Source organism: Portunus trituberculatus, chromosome 44 (genome assembly GCF_017591435.1).
Source record: "Portunus trituberculatus isolate SZX2019 chromosome 44, ASM1759143v1, whole genome shotgun sequence".
Classification (NCBI taxonomy): Eukaryota; Metazoa; Arthropoda; class Malacostraca; order Decapoda; family Portunidae; genus Portunus; species Portunus trituberculatus.
The window spans coordinates 20,970,753-20,994,127 of NC_059298.1; the positions used below are offsets into that span (position 1 = coordinate 20,970,753).

The following is a 23,375-nucleotide window of genomic DNA, read 5'->3' on the forward strand; positions in this document are numbered from 1 at the left end:
CTCCAAATAAGCAAATAATAATGAGCACTTTCAACTTTTAAGCAAATTTTGAGATATCAACTCCATCACTAAATTTATTGACAACTGATATTTACCAATTGGCCAGCGTTTCCCTGTCAGAGATGCCAGCTTGGCGACACTGAAAGCTCTGTCCCCATATGTATGGGCCAAGTGCTTGGCTACCTCAGATTCCAGTCCAAAGTCTTGGACAAGACGGATGTACATGGTTGGTGTCCATTTGTGAGCTCCTTCCAATAACAAACCATCTGTCTGAGATTCTTGGTGAGCAGGGGATAGATTGCAGGCTGGAAAGATAATAGAAAAAAGTTAAAGATTTCATATTTGATAGCAATCTAACATAATAAACTATAAAATATTTTTACATCTGTACATGTATAGGGGATGGTCCTTAACTTATGTTAGAGATTCGTTCCCATGGCACAATGTAACAACTTGAAACTCATTAGTAACCCATTTGCTCAGCCATTAAAAAGGCATTAAACACTTTTCTTGAAAAAAAGATATTCAATAATTACTGTGCATCTAATGCAGCCATAAAACACATGCCTAAGCCTGTAAGCCTAGGTGTGGAATTGAAGCAGTACTACACTAAGTACAAATATTGTTACTAATAATATTACTACTAACAAAATTCTCTCTCTCTCTCTCTCTCTCTCTCTCTCTCTCTCTCTCTCTCTCTCTCTCTCTCTCATCCCTTATCTCTGGCAGATGAGGGGGAGAGGTGATAAGGAGGCCCAGAGGTTTATGACAAAACAAAAAAGGAAGGGAGAGGAAAAATATAAAAACCAACATTTTATGATTCAAGATTAGTATGCACTATCTTAAATTACTCTTGTCAAAAGCAATTATGTACACACCTTTAATTGCTGTATCCATGGCTTCTGATGCCATGGATCGATATGTAGTCCACTTTCCTCCTGCAATTGTTACCAGACCATTTTCACTCACGTGCACAATGTGATTTCTTGCAATACTTTGTGTGTCTGTCTTATTTGGGTCCTGAACCAAAGGTCGTATTCCAGCCCAAGCTGAGAGCACATCTCCTCGACGTACCTGTAGCAGAAGTAAATTTAAATGATGCATATTTATACATACATTCCTATCACTTAATCAATATACTCTTTCAAAGTTATAGATTAATACTGACTTTCAATTCAGAATTATGCCAAAATGCACTAACAACAATCAGTTTAGTTACACACTCTCAACTGGAGATCAAAAGGATATAATAAACGTGGGCATCAATATTGTAAATGTACATGCGTACTGCAAAAATATTCTCATTAATATTTTCAATACATTACATTAATAATGATTGTATACTGACCTCTACATCTGGATTCAGATAATTTCTAACTTCCCTAAGAATAAACTGAATATCATCTTCAGTTGGGGCAGGACTGTGGGAGACATCACATGGAGTGTCAGTAGTTCCTGCAATGGTACGGCCTTCCCACGGAAGAAAGAAAATTACTCTTCCATCAGATGTATTGGGATCCAGAAGTCCCATTTGTTCAGGAGAATAGTAGTCTGGAAGTGTGATGTGGACACCCAAACTTGGAGCACAGATTTCCTTTGAAACCTGATTGTCCATTTTCCTTATAGAATCTGTGAATGGTCCAGTGGCATTAACAATGCACTTTGCTTTAACTGTCATCTCTTTTCCAGTTATTTCATCTCTAACTATGGCACCACACAACTTCTCCTTGCCACTTTCATCCTTCTCTTTCAAGAGTGACAGGACTCTGGCATGGTTGGCAATGGTGGCACCAAGTCTCGTTGCTGTGAGGGCTATGGAAAGGTTCATTCTAGCGTCGTTGTGCTGGCCATCATAGTAAACAATGGCTCCTACCAATTTGTCCTTCTTCAACATAGGGAATAATTCAAGAGCTCGCTCCTTACTAATTGCATAAGAACTCTTGAGACATTTGCTGCCTGCCACTAAGTCATACATCTTGATACCAGCCCAGAAATAGGGAAGTTGCCACCACTTATACACTGGTAGCATGATAGGTAGAGGGTATGAGAGATGGGGAGCAATGTCTAGCAAGTTAGCTCTTTCATGGAGAGCCTCTTTCACCATTCTGTACTGCTCAATGTCCAGACCCAATATTGCTTTTTGCAGATAGCGAACACCTCCATGGATAAGCTTAGTTGACCTGGAAAAACAAAAAGTGAAATGATATTGTTTTCCAAGTAATATATAAATAGTGTACAGTAATATCTTACTCAAATTCACAATTCTAGAAATATTTATCATATTAACTTTACTGAAGACAATTAAGGAAAACACTGCATGACTTCTGCTTAGATTATTCTTAACAAAATCTAAAAGGAACTAAATCTTATACCAGCAAATTTTTTAAAAAATTACTTGTGTAATTTTGAATGAAAAAAGAGAGAAAGAGAGAAAAAAGTCATATTTAGAAAATAATGTAAATGGTGTTACTTTGTTATATCTCAGATCCAAATAAGGAGGCACTTACATCACTTGACTGCACAGCACCAAATGTGTGATATTTATCAGTACAGCTATAACCATATATTGTTATGAAAGGCTTCTTTCTCCCATGCTTCACTTCTGCAAGGATCCTTGACAGGCCTCACTCTGCACCGACCCATCAAAGACAGACATGGAAGACTTAGGAGGATGAGAGAGCTTTCTCAGACATTTACTTTCCCAAGCCCCACAGAGGCCTGGAGAAGGATTTCATTAGGTCTCTGCAGCCCAAAAGGGAAATACATTACCCTGCCTGATGTGGGTCTCTCACTACTCTCACACACAGGGAGGGGAAAGCCAGGCAAGCTGTTGCTAGAAACTCTGCTTATTTAGCAAATTGGACAGACATAGCTTACAGTACAGGTATTACCTGCTATCCAATTCACAGTTATATGATATTTCACTTCTAAGATTACATATTTTTTAAAAACCTTATGTCCACCACACAACTGACTATGTTTTATTTTTAAAATATCCTGAGTATGCGTTAACTTGCTCTACATGCAAGTAGAGTGAACCTCCAGTTTTCATAGTTTAGTTTATCAATACTATGACCAATCGGAAATGTTTTGTAATGCCTCCCTGACCGGTTGGCGTGAACTAGTTGGGATACCAGGATTAGAGGCCACTGAGCACATGCCAAATGGACCACATCAATTGTTTAGAATTGAAAGTCAGTGTAATGGGTATACAGCTCCTTTGCAAGGATACCAGCAGAAATTGTATACACCTCCATTCTGAATTTGCACATATAGATTCTTATGAAAGTTCTAAACTTAATCTTAATATAATATTGAAACAGATTTTTGAAAGGACTGAGTCAAAGGGAATTTACCCTGTCAACACAGCATATACAGGGTTTATATAGGTTGACAAAGAATCCCAAATAGAAGACCTAGATATTGAAAGAATGAAACAATAATTTACACCAGTTCTGGTCTTATAAATCAGTTAAGGGAATACTGTAAACTTAACCCCTTCAACATGCATCTTAGGTGACATATCTGAGGATCTGCATACTGTGTCCTGGCTGCGTCCTGCCAAGATGGTGTCTTTTTTTTTTTCCTAGATATTCTAAGAGATCTTTCAAAAAGTAGGTTGTATATGATACAATGGCTTACTTAACTTTCATCATATTACAAATGTGTATGATTCACTTATACCAGGATAAGTACCGATGCACCCTGCAGGAAATAATTTTATTCTATTTATTTATTTTATTTTATGGAAAATAAAAATAAACACTCTCGTTTGTCATCTTCAAAAAATGGCAGGAAAAATATGATGAACATCTCTCTTTGTATCTCACAACTCAAAGGGAGAGTCACAGCCTGCCCTCTAAAAAATACTTTTCTCCTTCACATAAAACTACAATCATTTACTACACACACACACTTTCATTCAAAATAAAAAAAACTGGTGATTTCAAAAGCAAACTCAGAGTCCCCTTCTGGGAAAGAGATCATAAATATCCCCAGGTTGAACTGCTCTTCTGGCATCAACCCTAAATGTCTTGACACCCCCTTCAATTTTTCTTCAACTTCTGCAGTGTTAGATCTAATTTTTAATCTGTAGATCATCTATCCTCTACTAAACCTTAACTTCTTTTCCTCACTGAAACATAGGTGTCTGAGGCAACTGACAATAAACCCCAGTCTGTTCCCTCCTACTTTCTCTATCCTCATTTTGGTTCCAAAGCTAGATTGCATCTATACAGTATTTGCAATGACCTGACTTGCTCTCATGCCAATACTCTTGAATCTTTTGAGTTTTCCACCATCTGGCTTCAACCCAAGAATCAATTTCTAGCTAAATTTATCTGTGTTGTCTACCTCTTCCCAAACTCTGACTCTGAAAAGTTATTTGACTATTTAACTTGCAAAGTGGAGCACATTCTTTCTCTATATCTCTTTGTGAAGATCTCCATTGTTGGAGATTTCAATGTTCACCAGCCACCAGCTTTGGCTTTCCTTTTCTTTCACTAACCGTCCTGATAAACTTGCCAAACACTTCTTCATAAATAGAAAATGTCAATATCTTTAAAAACCCAACTCTGGCCGAGACTTCTGGCATCTAACCAAAAATATCTCGAATAACTTTACTTCTTCATCTTTCCCTCCTTTATTAATTTTCATCCTGATGGCACCACTGCCATCTCATCTGTCTCTAGCTAGAGCTGAATTCTTCTCTCAAACCTTTACTAATAACTCTACCTTGGATGGTCCTGGGCTTGTCCCTCCCTTTCCTCCTCCCTCTGACTATTTCATGCCTTTGATTAAAATTCTTTGCAATGATGTTTTCCATGCCCTCTCTGGCCTAAACCCCTGAAAGGTTTCTGGACCAGATGAGTTCCCTTCTACTATTCTCAAAAAAAGTCTATTGACTTCTACATTTTCTTCTTGCTGTAAGTTTGCCTACATTCAGCCTCTTCCTAAAAAGGATGGATGTTCTAATTCCTCAAACTATCTCCCTATAACTTTAATCTTATCTAAACTTGTCTATTTTTAATCTATCATCAATAAGAAAGTTCTTAAACATTTGTCACTTCAGAAACTTTTATCTGACTGCCAATATGGATTTCATTAAGGTCATTCTACTGGCAATTTTCTGGCTTTCCTTACTGAGTATTGGTCATCCTCTTATAGAGATTTTGCCGAGATTTTTGCTGTCACAATAGACATATCAAAAGCTTCTGATTGAATCTGGCACAAAGCTTCTATCTCAAAACTACCCTCTATCCTTCTTTCTACAACTTTATGTCAAGTTTTCTCTCTGACTTTTCTATTGCTGCAGTGGTAGACTGTTCTCCTAAATCTATTAACAGTGGTGTTCCTTAGGTTTTCCTCTTGTTACCCACTTTCTTTATATAATTCATTAATGATCTTTCAACCAAACTTCTTGTCCTATCCATTGCTACACTGATGATACCATCCTACACTTTTCCATGTCTTTTCAGAGATGATCAGGAAGTTAACAGATCCTGCAGGGATTCCACAGAATGCCAGACTTCTGACCTTTCTAAGATTTCTTAATGGGACAGAGAAAACTTAGTAGTGTTCAATGCCTCAAAAACTCAATTCCTCCATCTGTCAATTCATCACAATCTTCCGGCTTCCAGACAACTATCCCCTCTTTTTCAATGACACTCAACTTACAATAAATATTCTCATTCTGTCCTTCACTTATAATCTAAACCTGAAACTTCACATCTCATCTCTTGCTAAAACAGCTTCTATGTAGTTGGACGTTCTGAGGCATCTCTGCCAATTTTTCTTATTCCTATCTGGAAACTCTGTACAGTAAGCCCCACACTTGGCGAATTAATTAGTCTAGCGAAACTACCACCAAATGCGAATTTCGCCAAGCACAAGTTCTTTGTGCCATATATATTGGCTAAAAATGCCTCAATCAGTCTTTGGTCATTGCTAAAGTCCCTCTTTTGACTCCTAAATTACCATCTTTCAAGCTGAAATAAAATCTTTTGCCTTCACATATTAGAACACATGTACAAAACAGACCAATAAACAATAAATAAAGCTAATAAGAAATTATATAAAGGCTGTAACTCCTGTTTTTCCATTCGTTTCCCTCTACCATTTTCGTCTTTACCCCCACCGGTACCACCTGTTGTGCTGGTAGAGGTCATGTTGGCAGTATATCGCCAGAATTCGTTCCCACGCTAGCAGAACAGAGGATAGCACAAAAGCAAAATGGCTGAAGGGGACTCTCACACTGTGTTCTGATAGGTTTAGAGAGAGGTTTGACGTCACCAGGGAGCCGTGTGGCTTGCCGTGCGGCCACCATGGGACCACCAAGTTTGAATTCAAATTGCCAAGCGTGCACTTTGTGGTACGTGGCCACCCTACCACCAAAAGTTGAATTTCGCCAAGCTGAGATTCGCTAAGTGCGGGGGCTTACTGTACAAGGGGAACTTATCTGCCCATTTATGGAGTACTCTTCAAATGTATGGTAGGGGGATGTTCCACTCACAGTTTTACTAGACAGGGTGGAATCAAAATCTTTTTGTCTAAATAATTCCTCTTCTCTGACTGGCTGTCTTCAGACTCTTTCTCACTACCAGAATTTTGCATCTCTTGCTATCCTTTATTATTACTTTCATACCAACTGCTCTTCTCATCCTGCTAACTGCATGCCTCTCCTCCTCCCACAGCCTTGCTTCACAAGGTTTTCTTCTCCCTATCACCTATTCTGTCCAACTCTATATACGAGTATAATGCAAGAGTTAACCAGTACTCTCAGTCATTCATACCGTTCTCTGGTAAACTCTGGAACTCCCTACCTGTTTTTGTATTTCTAACTTCCTATGACTTGACTTCATTTAAGAGGAGGTTTCAAGACATCCATCTGTTTCTTTTGGTTTACTCCCTCAGACCTGAAAGGGAACTGGCAACTATATGGACCTTTTTTTCTTTATTTTATTCTTCATGTTGCCTTTGGCCAGCTTTCCCCTCTTATAAAAATGGAAATTCACAAGTCAAGTCCTTTCATCAGAAGTTACCCAAATTTTTATTAAATTCTGGAGGTGAGCACAAAGATACAGAATGGGCCACATATAAAAAAATTGGATGTCATAATGACTGCAGGAAAATTAATCCATTTCAGCCATCTTTAATTGTTTTATTAGACTATCTTTAATCAGAATTTAAAGAAACAGGCTGAAACTCCAGTTCATTGAACATAACATGATCAGCCATCTCAGCAGTAGCAAATATTAATGATGAGCCTAGAGAAAAACATCCCTTGGTTACCTAGTTCATGAAGATAGTATTACAGGAGAGACCATCCTTTTCTGATAGCACATAACCTGAATCCTCAATTGATCTTAGATTATATAGTATATCTTGGACCCAATGAAGACTTACCACTTACTCAATTATTAAGACAATTAACAGTCCTAATGCTACTGCTCTCTGATCAATGTGGCCAGGCTTTACATATACTAGACATCTGGAACATGACTACATCAAAACTCAGAGTCTCCTTCAGGATTGGTATTTGTGGCCTATATGCCAGACAGGAAATTTTGTGTTGTCACCTCAATTATGAACTATTATGAATGCACAAATGCCACACACAGGACCTTAACTGGTTCATTCCTAATCACAAAACCTATGATACAAGTGGCTTCACAAGATACATTATATTGGACAAAAGCTATAATGCCAACTGGTACCTTAACACCTTCTTGGCTCATTTCACCAGGTCTGTGTCATTCAGTAAGGCAGCCTCAAAAGTCCCTTTGTCCACCACAATCACCTCCATGGTTGGATGGTCTAGGGTGTCAATGTTTATGACCTCCTATAGGAGGCCTATAAGTAACTTTGGCCAGTTTTCAAGACCAGTCCTTTCAAGGTTGTTTCTAAGATCGAGATCATAATAAGGATTAATCTACTAGCTCAGTTCTCTCTCTCTTTTTTTCTGTTCTCTTTGAATACATTGCAGTGATAAAACATACTGCATGATTTTGCATATAAAATGACACCTGAATCATCCTATACAACAAATACAAAATCAGTGGCTTTGAGGTTTTTAACAAATACCGTTTTATATAAAAATCAACCTTATATTACAAGTATTAGGTAGTTAAACACGGTAAAATAAGAAATTGCTAGCATCATATATGAATGGATAAAAGCAGAAAGCTGTAAAAATTATATCCAGTTTTGCCAAAGCATGAAACTCCAAGCAAAGTGGCAAATGAAAGCAAACTGGGGAGAAAATTAATCTTATCAGCTTGCAATGTTGCAGAGAGATGAAACTTATACTGAAAACACTAAAAGAATGTTGGTGTATTTAGGTAAAAATAAATAAATAAATAAAAAAGTGATATGTTGAAGATTACAGGTGACAGCTTGACACATGCTGAAGGTGCAAGGCAAGGGTTTGCTTATGTTTGGGAAAACTGATTGTACTGCACATCATTTTTCATCATCTTTATCAGTCCATCTTTTATAATGATAATGTTAAAAATATCTGGTAGAAACAAAATTTTCACTTCAGTTTTTCACTTGAAGATTATGATATCTTATTACATAAATATATTTAATGTATCTTATTCACTATTCTAGTACGAGTATGTATATCACTGTCTCAGTTGTCTGGTGCTCACCGACCCAAACTTCACCAGAGACAGCTGGGTGTTATTTTATACCACAAATATCACCTAAAGTCATTTAAATTATACTAAAATTTGAGGGCTGTTTTATATGAGAGTTGTCTTACCTGATGAAAGATACGGTACTTTTTGTTTAATTTTTGTTACACTTTCTTTTAAATGAAATGTTTCTTTTCTGAAGCTTCTTTTATCAAACTTTCTTTTGAGTTAGTAGGTTTGAGAAACCACTCTAAAGCTCTCGTTGATTACTGGTGACATCAGTTTAATGGCAGCGATGTGAAACTATAATATTAAACAAATATATACTTACCAAGTGTGAAGTTTAATCATAATTTTACAAACATTTACCTATGTCACTGATGTAATGTCATCCCTGGCCATCACCTTACTCTCCTAAAGTTCAGTATGTAGCTAAAATTTGTTACATATGGGTATACTGGGGTTTTTTTCTTTCTTCTTTTTTTATGTTATGGCCTATAGCTGTTGTAGGCATACTTGAAGAGTATGGAAAGTGCTGTCCCATTAGTGGTGCAGGCAATTTATTATTATTTATAGTGGTATGCATATTAGGTCCCATATCACCTACCCAAGTGCATCTTTAATGTAAGGTAATTAAACATACATCCAAAATTGGAATATGCAGCATTAGTGTACTTACTAAGTTTGAAGAAGGATATAAGGAAACAAAAAGAATCCAGACAGCTACTACTAAAACCCTCACAAAAGCCTACAAGGGTTTAGTTATGTAGAGAAGTTGAAGAGATTGGGACTGACTACAGTGGGGAAAAAAAAAAGAGGAAAAGAGGTGATCTGATAACATTATAAGATACTGAGAGGAAAAGAGAAGCTGGATACAAATGATTTTGTGACACCAGACAGGAAGTATATACAAGAGGACATGGAAGAAAATTGAAAAGGAGTGTTTGCAGAAGATGTTAAGAAATAGCTTTCCTCACAGAAGTATAGCACCATGGAATGCACTTATTGATGAAACTATATATACTGAGATAATCCATACAATTAAAGAAAATTTTGACAAAAGTCAATATGGAGATGGGGCAGCATGAGCATAGTGTGGCTCTTTTCCTGTATCTCACAGCTAGGTAAATACACACATACACATAATAAATAAGCATTTTTCCAGTGTTTTCAATACAAGTTTCTTAATCCTAATGTTTAGCACTATACTTATGGAAGAAAGCACGAAACTCAGGAGGACAAAGGTAGTATAGTGTACATATGCTGATTACTATAACATAAACATAAAACAGCACACAATCTAGAGCTGTGCAGTCAAGTGCCATCGTACCTGAATATGAAGTATGGCAAAATAACCTATATATACATTCTTCTTCTTAATAGCAAGTATGTATTTACATAAAAAAGACACTTGAAATATGATTAAAATCTCTTGCCCTAGTGAACATCTTGGGGTGTTATATTGTGAGCCCAAAGTCTCAAGCCCTGAGAACACAGCTGCATATCCCCCTAGGTAGGTGTTAGGGGGTGAGGTAGCAGGCTGGAAATGAAAGCAGGGCAACTATACTAGCTTCTAAGAAAATTACAATATCAATTGTAACCATAATATATGAAATATCAGCAACCTCTTAACAATAAAACAATGATTATCCTGAATTACTATCAGCTAGTTAATGATCATGTTATGTTCTGATACGACAACTTCTTTGTCAACCCCTTCCCAGCAGCATAGCCTAAGAATGTATGTACAGATATTTCTCATTTTGTGCACGTTCTTTATGTGCGAATTCGCCAAGATGCGACATTAAAAATATTAGAATTAATTACAATTGTGCAATCTGATCACCAAGATGCAATTTACTCCAATCGCATTTCAAACAGTGTGCCAGATGTGTAGTTCCACTCCCTGCCAACAGGCAGCTGCTCCCACTCCCAGTTCAATGTTTACAGCCCTCTCATTTGTTTACAGTCACACCCAGCACAGACGAAGATGGTGAGTGACTGTGAGGGACTGTGAGAAGTGAGGGAGCATCATGTAAAGTGTTAATGGGTGCTTTATTTACACTTTATTTACACATTAGTGTTAGATATAGGTTTAGAATGATACATTTTTAGAACATGTTCACTTTATTAGTGAAATAAATGTTTTTTGTTAAAAAAAAAAAGGAAGTCTTGTGGGGACAAAACCCCATCCCCCTATTATCCATTGTTTCTTATAGGGAAAATACTTTTCTGTGCAATTTCAGTTTGTGTAATGCCAGTAGGAAGCCCTATATTGCACAAAAAGAGAAATACCTGTACTATCAAATAAAAAACTGTCAATATACACACCTTGCCAACTTTCATTCATACATCTATATTTAGTTTTCCAGTAATTGGGCATTCTAGATTGACATCTATATATAGACTCTGCTGAAAAATATAATACACTTAACCCTTGGCTATCGCGCCCAATTGGGGCCGAAATAGCAGCACCATAGCCGAAAACGCAATAGCCCAATTGAACAACTAATGGCGAAAATTGTTATTGGTGCCGCAACCACAAATTTTACTCCTAATATCCCTCATTTTTACCTTTTTTTTAATTACTGTATAATCCACGGGTACCAATTAAAACATGTCAAGGTTATAACAAAAATATTACATCAGCTCATTGTATTTACATTCATAAACAACATTTCACAGCTAGGGTTCTGTCTTGTCTCATAGGTTTATGTTCGGCGATGGTAGGAGGACGGCGTGGAGGGTTGGTGGCCATTGTGAGCACAAAAAAATGGTAGAATCTGGCTATCACTGTCTAGTGGGGAGGACGCGCACTCTTGGCAGGAAGGCGGTTTTGGCCAATGAGCGCTAAGATATCCCATGACGTCATGGCTGGGTGCGCGATAGCAAGCATCTGAGGTCGCGATAATGAAATTTTAGCAGCTTTTCATGGGTGCGTGATAGCAATAAAACGCGATAGCTGAAGTCGCGATAGCCGAGGGTTGACTGTATAATTCAATTTATAAATATGTAATGTTATCTTTGTTAGATTGGCTATATGTATACTTTTATATTTCTACTAAGACTTGAAGCCACTCACATCCATTGCAAAGGTAACGTAATGACATGTTACTTGGATGTAATTTACCTCCTTCCCTCCACTTTTGTTCTTTTTCACAATAAAGTTAATGTCAAGGACTTGTGATCTGGATGTAGTTTATCTCCCTCTCACTTCCACTTTTGTTCTTTTTCATATTCATTTTTTTTTAACTTAATCATTTTTCAGGCAAAGCTGCAACTGTGAGGTAAAGTTTGAAGCATGGCACAAGAGTATGATCTTACATCACAGTTGTATATGCTTTTTATCTTCTTTTAGAGTAAAGCACAACAGGAATATTGTCTTTGGATCTGGCTCAACATCATTTTCTGATTCTATATCAGTGTTAGAACTGACAGTAGATAAGTCAGAATCATCAGCATCATCCCAAAAAAATAATTGTCTACATTTTCGGCTAACAAAATTGATATCTATTGCAGCTTAAGAGGTCTCTTTCTCCTTGCCTTAATAGGCTAATAAAAATCAATAGTATTAAAAAAAAGGTAAAATTAACCAGACTTAGCTCATATGTGAAATATAACCACCATTGAAAAAAGACAGGCAGTAACTGTCAATATCCTTGAGAGGCAATCTGCAAGTGTATGGGGATTTGAGATGCCTAAATAATTTTTTTTTATAATTTTGCAAGTAGTAAAGAATAGTCTATATATAAATCAGGCTACAACCTGATATAGTCAATTAAGAAAAAACATCTATATATACACACTACAACAAAAAAGTCTCATACAGTGGTGCCTTGCAATAATGGACCTCCCAGTAACGGATTTCACTCAGTAATGGACTGGATTAACCTAACCTAACCAACTTTTTTTTCAGACCGTTATGGCAGCTTTTTTCCCATGAATCTAGGAGAAAGATATATTTACTCCTAGTGAGGTCTAATAGCACTAGTTCAGGGGGTGCTGTGAACTCTCCATTAAAGCTAGCTGTAATATTGCTGAATGTTTCCCTTTGTGTCTCACAACTCAAGGGGGCAGTCACAGCCTGCCCTCTAAAGACAACTCTCCTACTTCTCATAAAACTACATGCACTTACCACACACACACACCCTTCACTTAAAATAAAAAATTGAAAAATGGTGACTCCAAATACAGCCTCGGAGTCCCCTTCTGGCAAGGGAACCAGATATATCCCCAAGTTGGACTGCTCTCTTGATGGTGACCCAAAATATCTTGACACCGTCCTTAACTTTTTCTTCATTAATTTCTGCAACATTCACGGTCTAAGATCTAATTTTCAATTTGTAGAACACCACCTCTACTCTACTAAACCTCATCTTCTTTTCCTCACCAAAACACAACTGTCTGAGGCAACTGACAGTAGCCCCTTCTCTGTTCCCTCCTACTTTCTTTATTTTAATTTTTGTTCCAAAGCTGGATGTTGGCATCTATATGTGCAACAACTTAACTTGGTCTCGTGCCCACACTCTTGAATCTTCCAAATTTACCACCACTTGGCTTAAACTCAACAATCACTCTCTAACTAAATTTATCTATGCTGTCTATTTTCCCTGACTCCTCTGACTGTAGTAAATTCTTTGACTATCTAACTTCCAAAGTGAGCATATTCTGTCCCTCTACCCTTTTGCAGAGATCTCCATCCTTGGAGATTTCAATGTTCACCACAAGCTTTGGCTTTCCTCTCCCTTCACTGACCATACTGGTGTACTAGCCTTCAACTTTGCTATCCTCCATGACCTAGAGCAATTGGTGCAACACCCTACCCATATCCCTGACCGTCTTAGAGATACGCCCAACATTTTTTGGTCTTTTCCTTACCTCTAATCCTTCAGCTTATGCTGTTATCCTGTCTTCTCCATTGGGCTCCTCCGATCACAATCTCATTTCTGTATCTTGTCCTACTTTTCCAATTCTTCCTCAGGATCCCCCAAAGCACAGGTGCCTCTGGCGTTTTACCTCTGCCAAATGGGGGGACCTGAGGAGGTATTATGCTGATTTCCCTGGATTGATTACTGTTTCCGTGTCAGAGACCCATCTCTATGTGCTGAATACATAATGGATATGATAGTGTCCGGCATGGAGACGTACCTTCCTCATTCTTTCTCTCAATCTAAACCTTCTAAACCTTGGTTTAACACAGTTTGAGCCTTCCATCTCCTGAATCTCATGCACTTTATATTTCTGCCCGGAATCATACCAAGACTGTTCTTCAACTTGCTAAACACTCCTTCATAAATAGAAAATGTCAAAATCTTTCAAACTCAAACTCTCCTCACGACTTCTGGCATCTGGCCCAAAACATCTCCAATAATTTTACTTCTTCATCTTTCCCTCCTTTATTTCATCCTGATGGCACCACTGCCATCTCATCTGTTTCTAAAGCTGAATTCTTCTCTCAAACCTTTGCTAAAAACTCCACCTTGGATGATTCTGGGCTTGGCCCTTCCTCTCCTCCTCCCTCTGACTATTTCACGTCTTCAATCAAAATTCTTCGTAATGATGTTTTCCATGCCCTCTCTGGCCTAAACCCTTGGAAGACTTATGGATCTGATGGGGTTCCTTCTATTGTTCTCAAAAACTGTGCTTCCATGCTTGCATCTTGTCTGGCCAAAACTCTTTCAACTATACCTTTTGACTTCACCTTTCCTTCTTGCTGGAAGTTTGCCTACATTCAGCCTGTTCCAAAAAGGGTGACCGTTCTAATCTCTCAAACTACCATCCTATAGCTATACTCTCTTGCTTGTCTAAAGTTTTTTAATCTATCCTCAATAGGAAGATTCTTAAACATGTCACTTCATAATCTATATGATCGCCAGTATGGCTTCCGTCAAGGTCACTCTACTGGTGATCTGGTTTTCTTACTGAGTCTTGGTCATCCTCTTTTAGAGATTTCAGTGAAACTTTTGTTGTTGCGTTAAACATATCAAAAGCTTTTGATAGAGTCTGGCACATAGCTTTGATTTCAAAACTGCCCTCCTACAGTTTCTATCCTTCTCTCTGTAACTTATCTTAAGTTTCCTTTCTGACTGTTCTATTGCAGCTGTGGAAAACGGCCACTGTTCTTCTCCTAAATCTATTAACAGTGGTGTTCCTCAAGGTTCTGTCCTATCACTCACTCTCTTTCTATTATTCATTGTTTTCAGCCTCTTTCTCACCATCAAAATATTGCATCCCTTTCTATCTTTTCAAGCTATTTTCATGATAACTGCTCTATTGATCTTGCTAACTGCATGCCTCCCCTCCTCCTGCAGCCTCACTGCACAAGGCTTTCTTCTTCCTCTCATCCCTATTTTGTCCAACCCTCTAATACAAGAGTTAACCAGTTTTCTCAATCATTCATACCTTTCGCTGGTAAACTCTGAACTCTCTACCTGCTTCTGCATTTCCAATTTCCTATGACTCAACTTCTTTTCAGAGAGAGGTGTCAAGACATTTATCCCAGGCTTTTGACTAATTCTTTTGAATCTTTTATGGAGACTGCAATTCCAGTGGGCCTTTTTTTAATATATATTATTTTGTGGCCCTTGGCAAGTTCTCTTCTTACATAAAAAAAAAATTCCCAAGTGACTGTGCAGATGAATACACATATGACATGATAAATAAGTGAAAAAAGGCATGCCATTGTAACTCAATTTGTTCGTCTACGATTTAGAAAACCTGTAATAGGGTGGAGAGTGATGACTGCTTGCCTGTGGAGAGAGAGAGAGAGAGAGAGAGAGAGAGAGAGAGAGAGAGAGAGAGAGAGAGACCATGGCTGACCAAAGTGTGGACTGCAAATGACACTCTAAAATCAAATCTCTCCAATCAATTGATTTTTGTCTTCATTTACCAGTAGTATTTTGGAAATCTATAATTTCATTCATTTCTTCTTTTGACTGAGGATAATATTTTAGTATGAAGAAAACTAGCTTTTCTTCTTGTAAATGACATAATGAGCAAAGTTTTTCATCAGCACAGTGCTAGCGGCAGTGGTAAGAGCAAATGAAAACAAAACACAGCAGCCTTACGCTTACGCTCTCTCTCTCTCTCTCTCTCTCTCTCTCTCTCTCTCTCTCTCTCTCTCTCTCTCTCTCTCTCTCCAAGTAATATTTGTTCATGTTGCAAATTACTGCCTTAGACTGGCTGTGAGGGTGGCTATATGGCGAGTTTGCAGCAGGGTAATACTCTATAGCATAAGGGGGTGGGGGGATTGTGAGGTGTTGGCACTTGGCAGTGTAGCATTTCCTTGTTAAAATGCTGCCATGTTTAGGATGGGGAAACACTTTTCTATATAGAACATGCCTTAATTTGTACCTCAATAGCAATGTGGAACAAAAGTTAGATAGCTATTTCAGTAGGAATTCCAGAAATACATCAATCTACATAAAAAATAGAGGGAAAGAAAGAAAGACAGACACAGGATAAGGAGGTGGAGTGCCATTAGAAAAAAGAAGGCAAGTCCATGGTCTATGGGGAAATGGCAGTAGAGGGGAGGTAGTCACTTTGACTTTGACTTTGACTTTGACATTCCCTTGTCTTCCTCCTCTCCTGTGTCACCTCAGTAATGTCCTTCAGGCAGATATTCAATGCTTATTAAAGATGCCACTGGACCACTTGGGAATTGGCCACTACACCAAATGGGAAGCTATATCTTTAATTCATCTATTCTTGGTAAGACAATTTTTTATTACTGTACACTTCTTGAATAACAATGAAGTCTTTTACTTCAACATTGAGTGTAGAATAAGATTGATTAAATTATGAAAATATTTTTTTTTTTGCATTATTTAAAGAGGATAAACTACCAAAAAAGGGAAAGGTGATGTTTAAGGGTCTCACAAACTGCTCTCAGTAACGGACAATTTGCGGTAACAGGCAACCTCTTATCCCCCAAAGTATCTATAATTGCAAAGGCACCACTGTATTTGAAACATCTATAATCTATATATGCGTAGATCCTAAGCCAGGAAGGAGTTAATTAGTAAAGCACAGTTTACAACTTTCCTCAGTATGCATGCCTATTGGTTTATTCATCTGTGCATTACTACCAATATAAATATCTCTGCTTTGCTGCTTAATAGTGAATACCATCATGTTATTTAACAATGGTCATGCTGACAACCTACAAAATTAAAGATTCTAGCTATAACAACAAAATTATTATAATTTGAGGTTTTATCATCTTCTCTTATGTCTCCTAGTCAACTTGTACATACTGACATAATGCATAATTACTCACCTGGAAGACGTGCCTGAACTGAAGTCTTCCATTTCTACCAAAGCAGTCTTGAGACCACGAGAAACAGAATCCAATGCACATCCTGCACCAGTAGCTCCTCCTCCAATGATCAAAATATCAAAAGACTCTGAGCTGAGACTTTTAAGCTGCTGTTCTCGTGTTGGCAAGGGTTTTGTGGGCCTGCTGTTAAGATTCTCAGCTGCTGCCACACGGATGAACTGTCTCTAAAAAGAAGGAAAAAGTATCATTTAACCATAATCATATGTCAAAAAAGGGAATTGAAGTAAATAAACTAAACCAGTGGGCATATATATATATATATATATATATATATATATATATATATATATATATATATATATATATATATATATATATATATATATATATATATATATATATATATATATATATATATATATATATATATATATATATATATATATATATATATATATATATATATATATATATATATATATATATATATATATATATATACGTACACACACTTAATCCTCTGCTATCGTGCCCTCTGCTATTGTGTTTTACTGCTATCACACATACTTAAAAAGCCACACATATTTCTATATTGTGCATGAAATTACTCCTTCCAGGTTATTATGCCACGTGATACTTAAGTTTCTCTATACAGTATACTTTTATGGAGAAATAGTTCTTCACATATTTCCCTAATCTACCCATCCACCTTAGCTTCTAGTCATCCACGATGAGGTACCATATTTGATGGCAATAGCAACAGCAGAGGAGCTAGGATGTACCTTTTTCCAGTACTTTTACCTACCCTAACTACATGCATCATTATTTTATTGCTGGTATTTTTATCATTACCAGTATTTTCACTTTAAAAACAAATTATCATAAAAATTAAAGAAATCTAATCTATGAGACTGTTATACATGTTTATAAAACAAGGAGGCAGACTTGACTATGTGGCCTTTATCAATATGCCAACATATACTGCTGAAACCCTTCTTGTTAGGTCTTTGCTGAGTGACCACTTTGCCCTGGAGACGACCTTTCTGGTGCAGTCTGCCCTGGCGGTGCCTAGGAAGTCTTGTATAACTGACACATGCTGGATTATGTCACACTTGTACCTATTGTATGTATGTATGTGGGTTACATTTGTAGTGTGTGTGTAGTAACCCCTTCTGCAGGCAAATCTGACTGCAGTCTTCTTTCCATTTGTTATTGTATAAGAACGGCAATTAAACTGGCACTTTTTTTTTTATATAGTAGTATATTGATCAGTGTTTTTATCAGTGTTGTTTATTCTTTACTTGTTAGATTGTCGCAGTGTGATTTAATATATAGTAGTCTTTGTAGTAGTAGTAGTAGTAGTAGTAGTAGTAGTAGTAGTAGTAGTAGTAGTAGTAGTAGTAGAAGAAGTAGCAATCAAAGTAATAGCAATAATATCTCCAGGATGGCAGGCCTTGTTGTCCATGTGGAGGCGTGTTACTCTGCCATGAGGGGCTCCTTCACTGACGCGGATGTACTGTATGACAGACCAACACATATGTCTGTTGGCTGTAACTACGAACAGCTTTTGATGCTAATGATACTAAGGTTACAGAGGTTTTGGCCAAGGACACCAGGGTTTATTTACACATGGTTTCTGATGACAGATGAGCCAGACTGATGAATTACGGGTTCCAGCTCCTCTCTCAGCTCACAGAGTCGCGTGTTGGAGAGCAAATTAGCTCAGACTTCTTTATTAGGAAAGGCACTCATTTCTTTTAATCAGATTTGTAAACCCCCCTGCCAATTCAAATATCCTGCCATGATATTACCCAATAAAATGTCAATGATGACCTTTGCATGTTATTGCCAATGTTTTAATTACTTGACTCAGATAAGGAATGATCTCATTACCTATAACCTTAGACCTAAGTCTCTCTAGAAAAGTGTTAAGGATAAGAATATGACAGGTGATATGTTGTTTGAAACTAACACTATTGTCATACTTCAACAGTATATGCAAAAATATGTTAATCCAAAGAGGTTTAAGGTGAAGCAGACCCTTATACTTTTTCAGCAAGAATTTAGAGATACCCAGAAACAACCAGGAGGCAAAGGAAGAGATCACTATAATGCAAAGCATTTTTTCTATTTTTTTTTTTTATGCAAAAGAGGAAGCTGGCCAAGGAAGAAGTTAATCAATCAATCACCATCACCGTTATGGCAGCAGGTGGAAAAAAGATTGAGCTACACAACCTCCTACACACTCCAAGTGATAGATTATGCTAAGGAACATGGCAACAGAGCAGCAGCAAAGGCTGAAAAAAATGGTAAGTGTCTGGCAACAGCAAGAAGTATTTTATTCATGTTGTTATTATGATTGTTATTTTGATTGCTCTTATTATGTTGTTATGATTCTTGATAAAGTGAGTTTTTTGCATATATTATTTCTTCATTTTTATACTATTTTATGGTATAAAAGCTGGGAAAAGTGTGACAAAAAATGACAGCTTGGAGGTCCTTGTGTTAATTTGAATTATTGCCATAGGTTCTTCACTTTGGCTATCATGATTTTGGCTATCGAGCAGTGATAGAAGCACCAATTAGGTGTGATAGCAGATGGTTAAATGTACACAGATCTTCTGAAGTATAAAACATAAAGGGTGAAGAAGAGTCACAGTAAAACCATTTCAGCTTGTTGTTGTCACATTTTAGGACACATACGTTCCCTTTTTCAAACACGCTATAAAACACATGCACAAATGAGTGTGGGAATGAACGCCTCCCACTGAGAAGACTCCGAGACAAGAGAGGTCCTGGATGTGAAACTTGCTCTTATGAACCCTAGCTAGTGACGTCTTTTTTTTTTTTTTTTACATTTTTTTTTTTTTATACATTGGTTAGTCAAGAGCTTCAGTAGGGCTGCTGAAAAACTATCTTTGACATGGAATTAAATACATGAAACAACTAAAATATACAAAACGAAATTACCAATTATACAAACACGTACAGTACATGTGCTATTTACATAGTATGGTTGTTTAATCCATGCATCGGCAGCAGACTTAAAGGTGTGTAGGGAGGTGGTGTAGTGAAGCTGTGTCTGCATAACCAGATGGTTCCACATTCGCGTGTAACGTGGAAGGAAGGAACGAAGGAAGGTCTCTGTCCTAGCAAAAGGGACGACGAGTTGGTGAACCCTGGATGTGGCAGCTCTGGTGGTGTGGCCGTGTGGCTGAGCCCACGGCTGGAGGAGTGCAGTCAGGTGCGGGGCACCTTGCTTGTGAGTCTTAAAGATGACACACAACCCTGCCACATCACGACGCTGCTGAAGAGGCTGCATGGTAAGGGATGGCTGGTCTGGCGGGGCCTTCAGACGTATCAAGCGTTGTGCTCGATGCTGGATCTTGTCAAGAAGGCTTAAGTATGAGGGGCAGGACGACCAGGTGAGAGGGGCATACTCCATGAGGGGGCGGACTTGAGCTGCATATAGGGTGGAGATTCCCTGGGAGTCGAGGAGATGTGAGACGCGCCAGATGCAACTAAGTTTCCATGCGGCTTTCTTGGCTATGGTCTTGACATGTCCAGTGAAGGTCAGGGCACTGTTCATTTTCACGCTAAGTATGGAGATGGAAGCCTGCAGGGGTAACGCCCTTCCATCAAGTAAGATGGTGGGGATGGGTGTGTCAGGGAGGGAGTGTCGTCGGGAAACCAGCATTGCCTGTGTCTTCTCAGGAGCAAGTTCCACTTGCCATCGACGCCCCCATGAAACTATGGTTTGTAGTACCTGGTTGATGTGTGCGACAGTCGCACAGTAGTCACCGCTGTCGCAAGGGAATGTCAGGGTGCAGTCATCGGCGTATGCATGTGCCTCTGGAATGAGCTGGAGCAGGTCATTAAAAAATGCATTCCAGAGGAGAGGGCCGAGAACACTATCCTGTGGGACGCTGGCAGAGATAGGATGTTGGTCTGATGTTTGTCCATTCATCACCACTCTGAGGTATCTGCCCCGCAGGTAGTCTTGCAGCAAGAGGAGCAGATGCTTGCGGATACCCAAGCTGTTCTGTTTGGTGATTAGGCCGTGATGCCACACCCTGTCAAATGCTCCCACAATGTCGAGAGCAATGATGAAGGTGTCCTTTCCCTGGTCTAGGTGGTGGGTCTGCTGCTGACCTGTTATTTTGGAAACCAAATTGTTTGGTATTAATTAGATGATGTGAACCAAGAAAGTAAGATATTTTGTTTGCTATAATGGCTTCAAGTATTTTACCAAGAACTGAAAGAAGGGAAATAGATCTATAGTTCTTGGGATCAGTCCTCTTGCCCTTTTTGTGTATTGCCACCACGCTGGCACCCTTCCAGAGGATGGCCCACACTCCAGTGGTGATGCAATGCTGGAAAATGGCAGTAAGGGGTGTAGCCAGCTGAGAGGCACAGCACTTAAGGAAATGAGGGCTTATGTTGTCTGGGCCTAAGGCCTTGTTAGTGTCAGCTTGTGACAGACATTGCCGTACTTCCTCAATAGTGATGGTAATGGTGAAAAGTTTCGCATTTGTGAGGGCTGGCACAAATGGAGGAGGGCGCTCAAGATCAGGTACTGACATCTTGTTGGAGAAAAAAGATGTAAGTACTTCAGCTTTGTCCTTATTTTTGGTGGCCACTGTACCATCAGACTTGTGTAGTGGTGGAACATAGTCATCTGGTGTCAGGCCTTGCTGCTGCTTAAGTGTGGTCCACCAGGTCTTACTACCCACTGAACGACCGCTGAGTTTGGTCTTAAGGTCTTCTTGCCAGCGTCGTTGAGCCCACTGTTGCACTTGTCACATGGCTGCACGAGCGTGCTTGTAGCGCTCCTTATTAAATTGGGTAGCATGGCGTGAATACAGTTTCCAAGCGTGACTCTTTTCATCAGCTGCCACTCTATACTGGTAACCAAACCAGGGCTGGTCAAGGGGCTTAACAGTGTAGGAATGGCAGGGAACATACCTTTCTTGGTTCTTGAGCAGAGTACGTGTAAAAGTGTGTACTTGATTATTGATGTCTCCTATGAGGATACTGCTCCAGGGCGTTTGTTGTACGGTGTTGCAGAGACCTTTCCAGTCTACTTTGCCCCACAACCAGTTGGTGCGTGTTATGGCATCATCCCTCTGAGGTGCAACCTGTATTACGCTCAGAACAGCCACATAATCTGATGATCCCACAGCACTGAGTGGAGTGCAGGTGACAGCACTGTCCGGTAGATCGCTATCGACAGGATCTAGAGATGAGCCAGAAGTATGAGTGGGAAAATCAATGTAATTGGAGAGACCATGTACTGTGAGGAGTTCCTCAAAAGATCTTGCAACCAAGTGTTGGTTCATGTCACCAACAATGATGACGTGGTTACAAGTGTTTTGTTGCAGCAGCTCATCGAGGTGAGATTGCAGGAATGCAATGGTCTCATTACCATGCCACTGTGGACGGTAACACACACACAGCAAGACGGTCTGATGTTGAGCCCATATCTTGAAAAACATCATCTCAAGATGATTTGGAAGGGTGACTTCATGTAGTTGGACCGACAGACTCTTGTGGAAGGAAACGGCAACACCACCAAAGGTCCCGCGTGTCCTGTCGCGTCGATACCATCTCGTGTATCCGCTCATGTGTCCATCCAAAGTTGTCAGGAATTGACTCATTCAGAAAGGTTTCTACTGTTGCAACAATGTCCGGAGTGTGAGGAATCATGTGACTATTGATGAGGTCTCCGATGTTCATTTGAAGTCCTCGGACATTGGCAGAGATGATGGTAAGTTGATCACGAGACTTATGGGCAGGCATGACTCCAGGCTGTTTGAGTGAAGTTTGGCGGGTGGGAAATGGATGAATGGGCGGGGTTAGGGTCAGGGTAGAGCTGTTGTGGGTATGTTGTTGTATAAGCCTGATGTCCTGGTACAGGAGCCCATTTACCGGTGAGAGGCTGGGGTAAGGCAGGGCCAGAGGCAGGATGAGCAAGAGGAAGGAATCGACTGAGTGTCTGAACAATTAAGGCATTGTTTTGTGCCTGCTCAGTTGAGATTCTGCAGAATAAGTTTTCCTCTCTCTCTCCTGTGCGATACGAGTGCGACACTCCTCAACAGTGTGGCCCACTCGCAGACAGTAGGTGCAATTTTTTCCTCCTTAGGCAGTTGGCCTCTGTGTGACTGTTACGCCTGCAGTGTTTGCAGTAACCTCTTGACTGGTTACGTGACGAGGATCGGAATGAAACAGTGCTTCCTGAGACTGGTTTGCTAGAGTGATCTGTCTGCAATTGCTTCTTGTTATTTTTGTTTTTCTCTGTGATCCTGGTGTTACGAGTATTTCTAGGAGCAACGACTGACTTAGTCTCACCCTCAGATGTAGCAGTAACAGTCTGAGGTGGGGGTGGGTGACTGGGGCCAGATGAGGTGGTGGTGGTGTTGGTGGTAGACTGAAGTGGTCGAGGCTTCCCTGATGTCCACCAG

General features: G+C 39.1%; 1 protein-coding gene across 5 annotated transcripts in view; it reads right to left on the reverse strand.

Moving 5' to 3' along the window:
* The window catches only part of LOC123518687 (glycerol-3-phosphate dehydrogenase, mitochondrial-like), a 162,405-nt gene that overhangs the window by 56,119 nt on the left and 82,911 nt on the right, over positions 1-23,375 (reverse strand). For 4 of the 5 annotated variants that reach the window (XM_045279652.1, XM_045279653.1, XM_045279651.1 and 1 more), the window contains exons 3-6: positions 16,915-17,138; positions 1,349-2,180; positions 879-1,074; positions 96-305 (exon numbers count right to left, since the gene is read on the reverse strand). In XM_045279652.1, the coding sequence (XP_045135587.1) occupies positions 96-305; positions 879-1,074; positions 1,349-2,180; positions 16,915-17,138 (1,462 nt within the window). Of the gene's footprint in view, positions 1-95; positions 306-878; positions 1,075-1,348; positions 2,181-2,507; positions 2,647-16,914; positions 17,139-23,375 lie in introns of those variants that run through there. The other variant, XM_045279654.1, reaches the window with a different exon arrangement.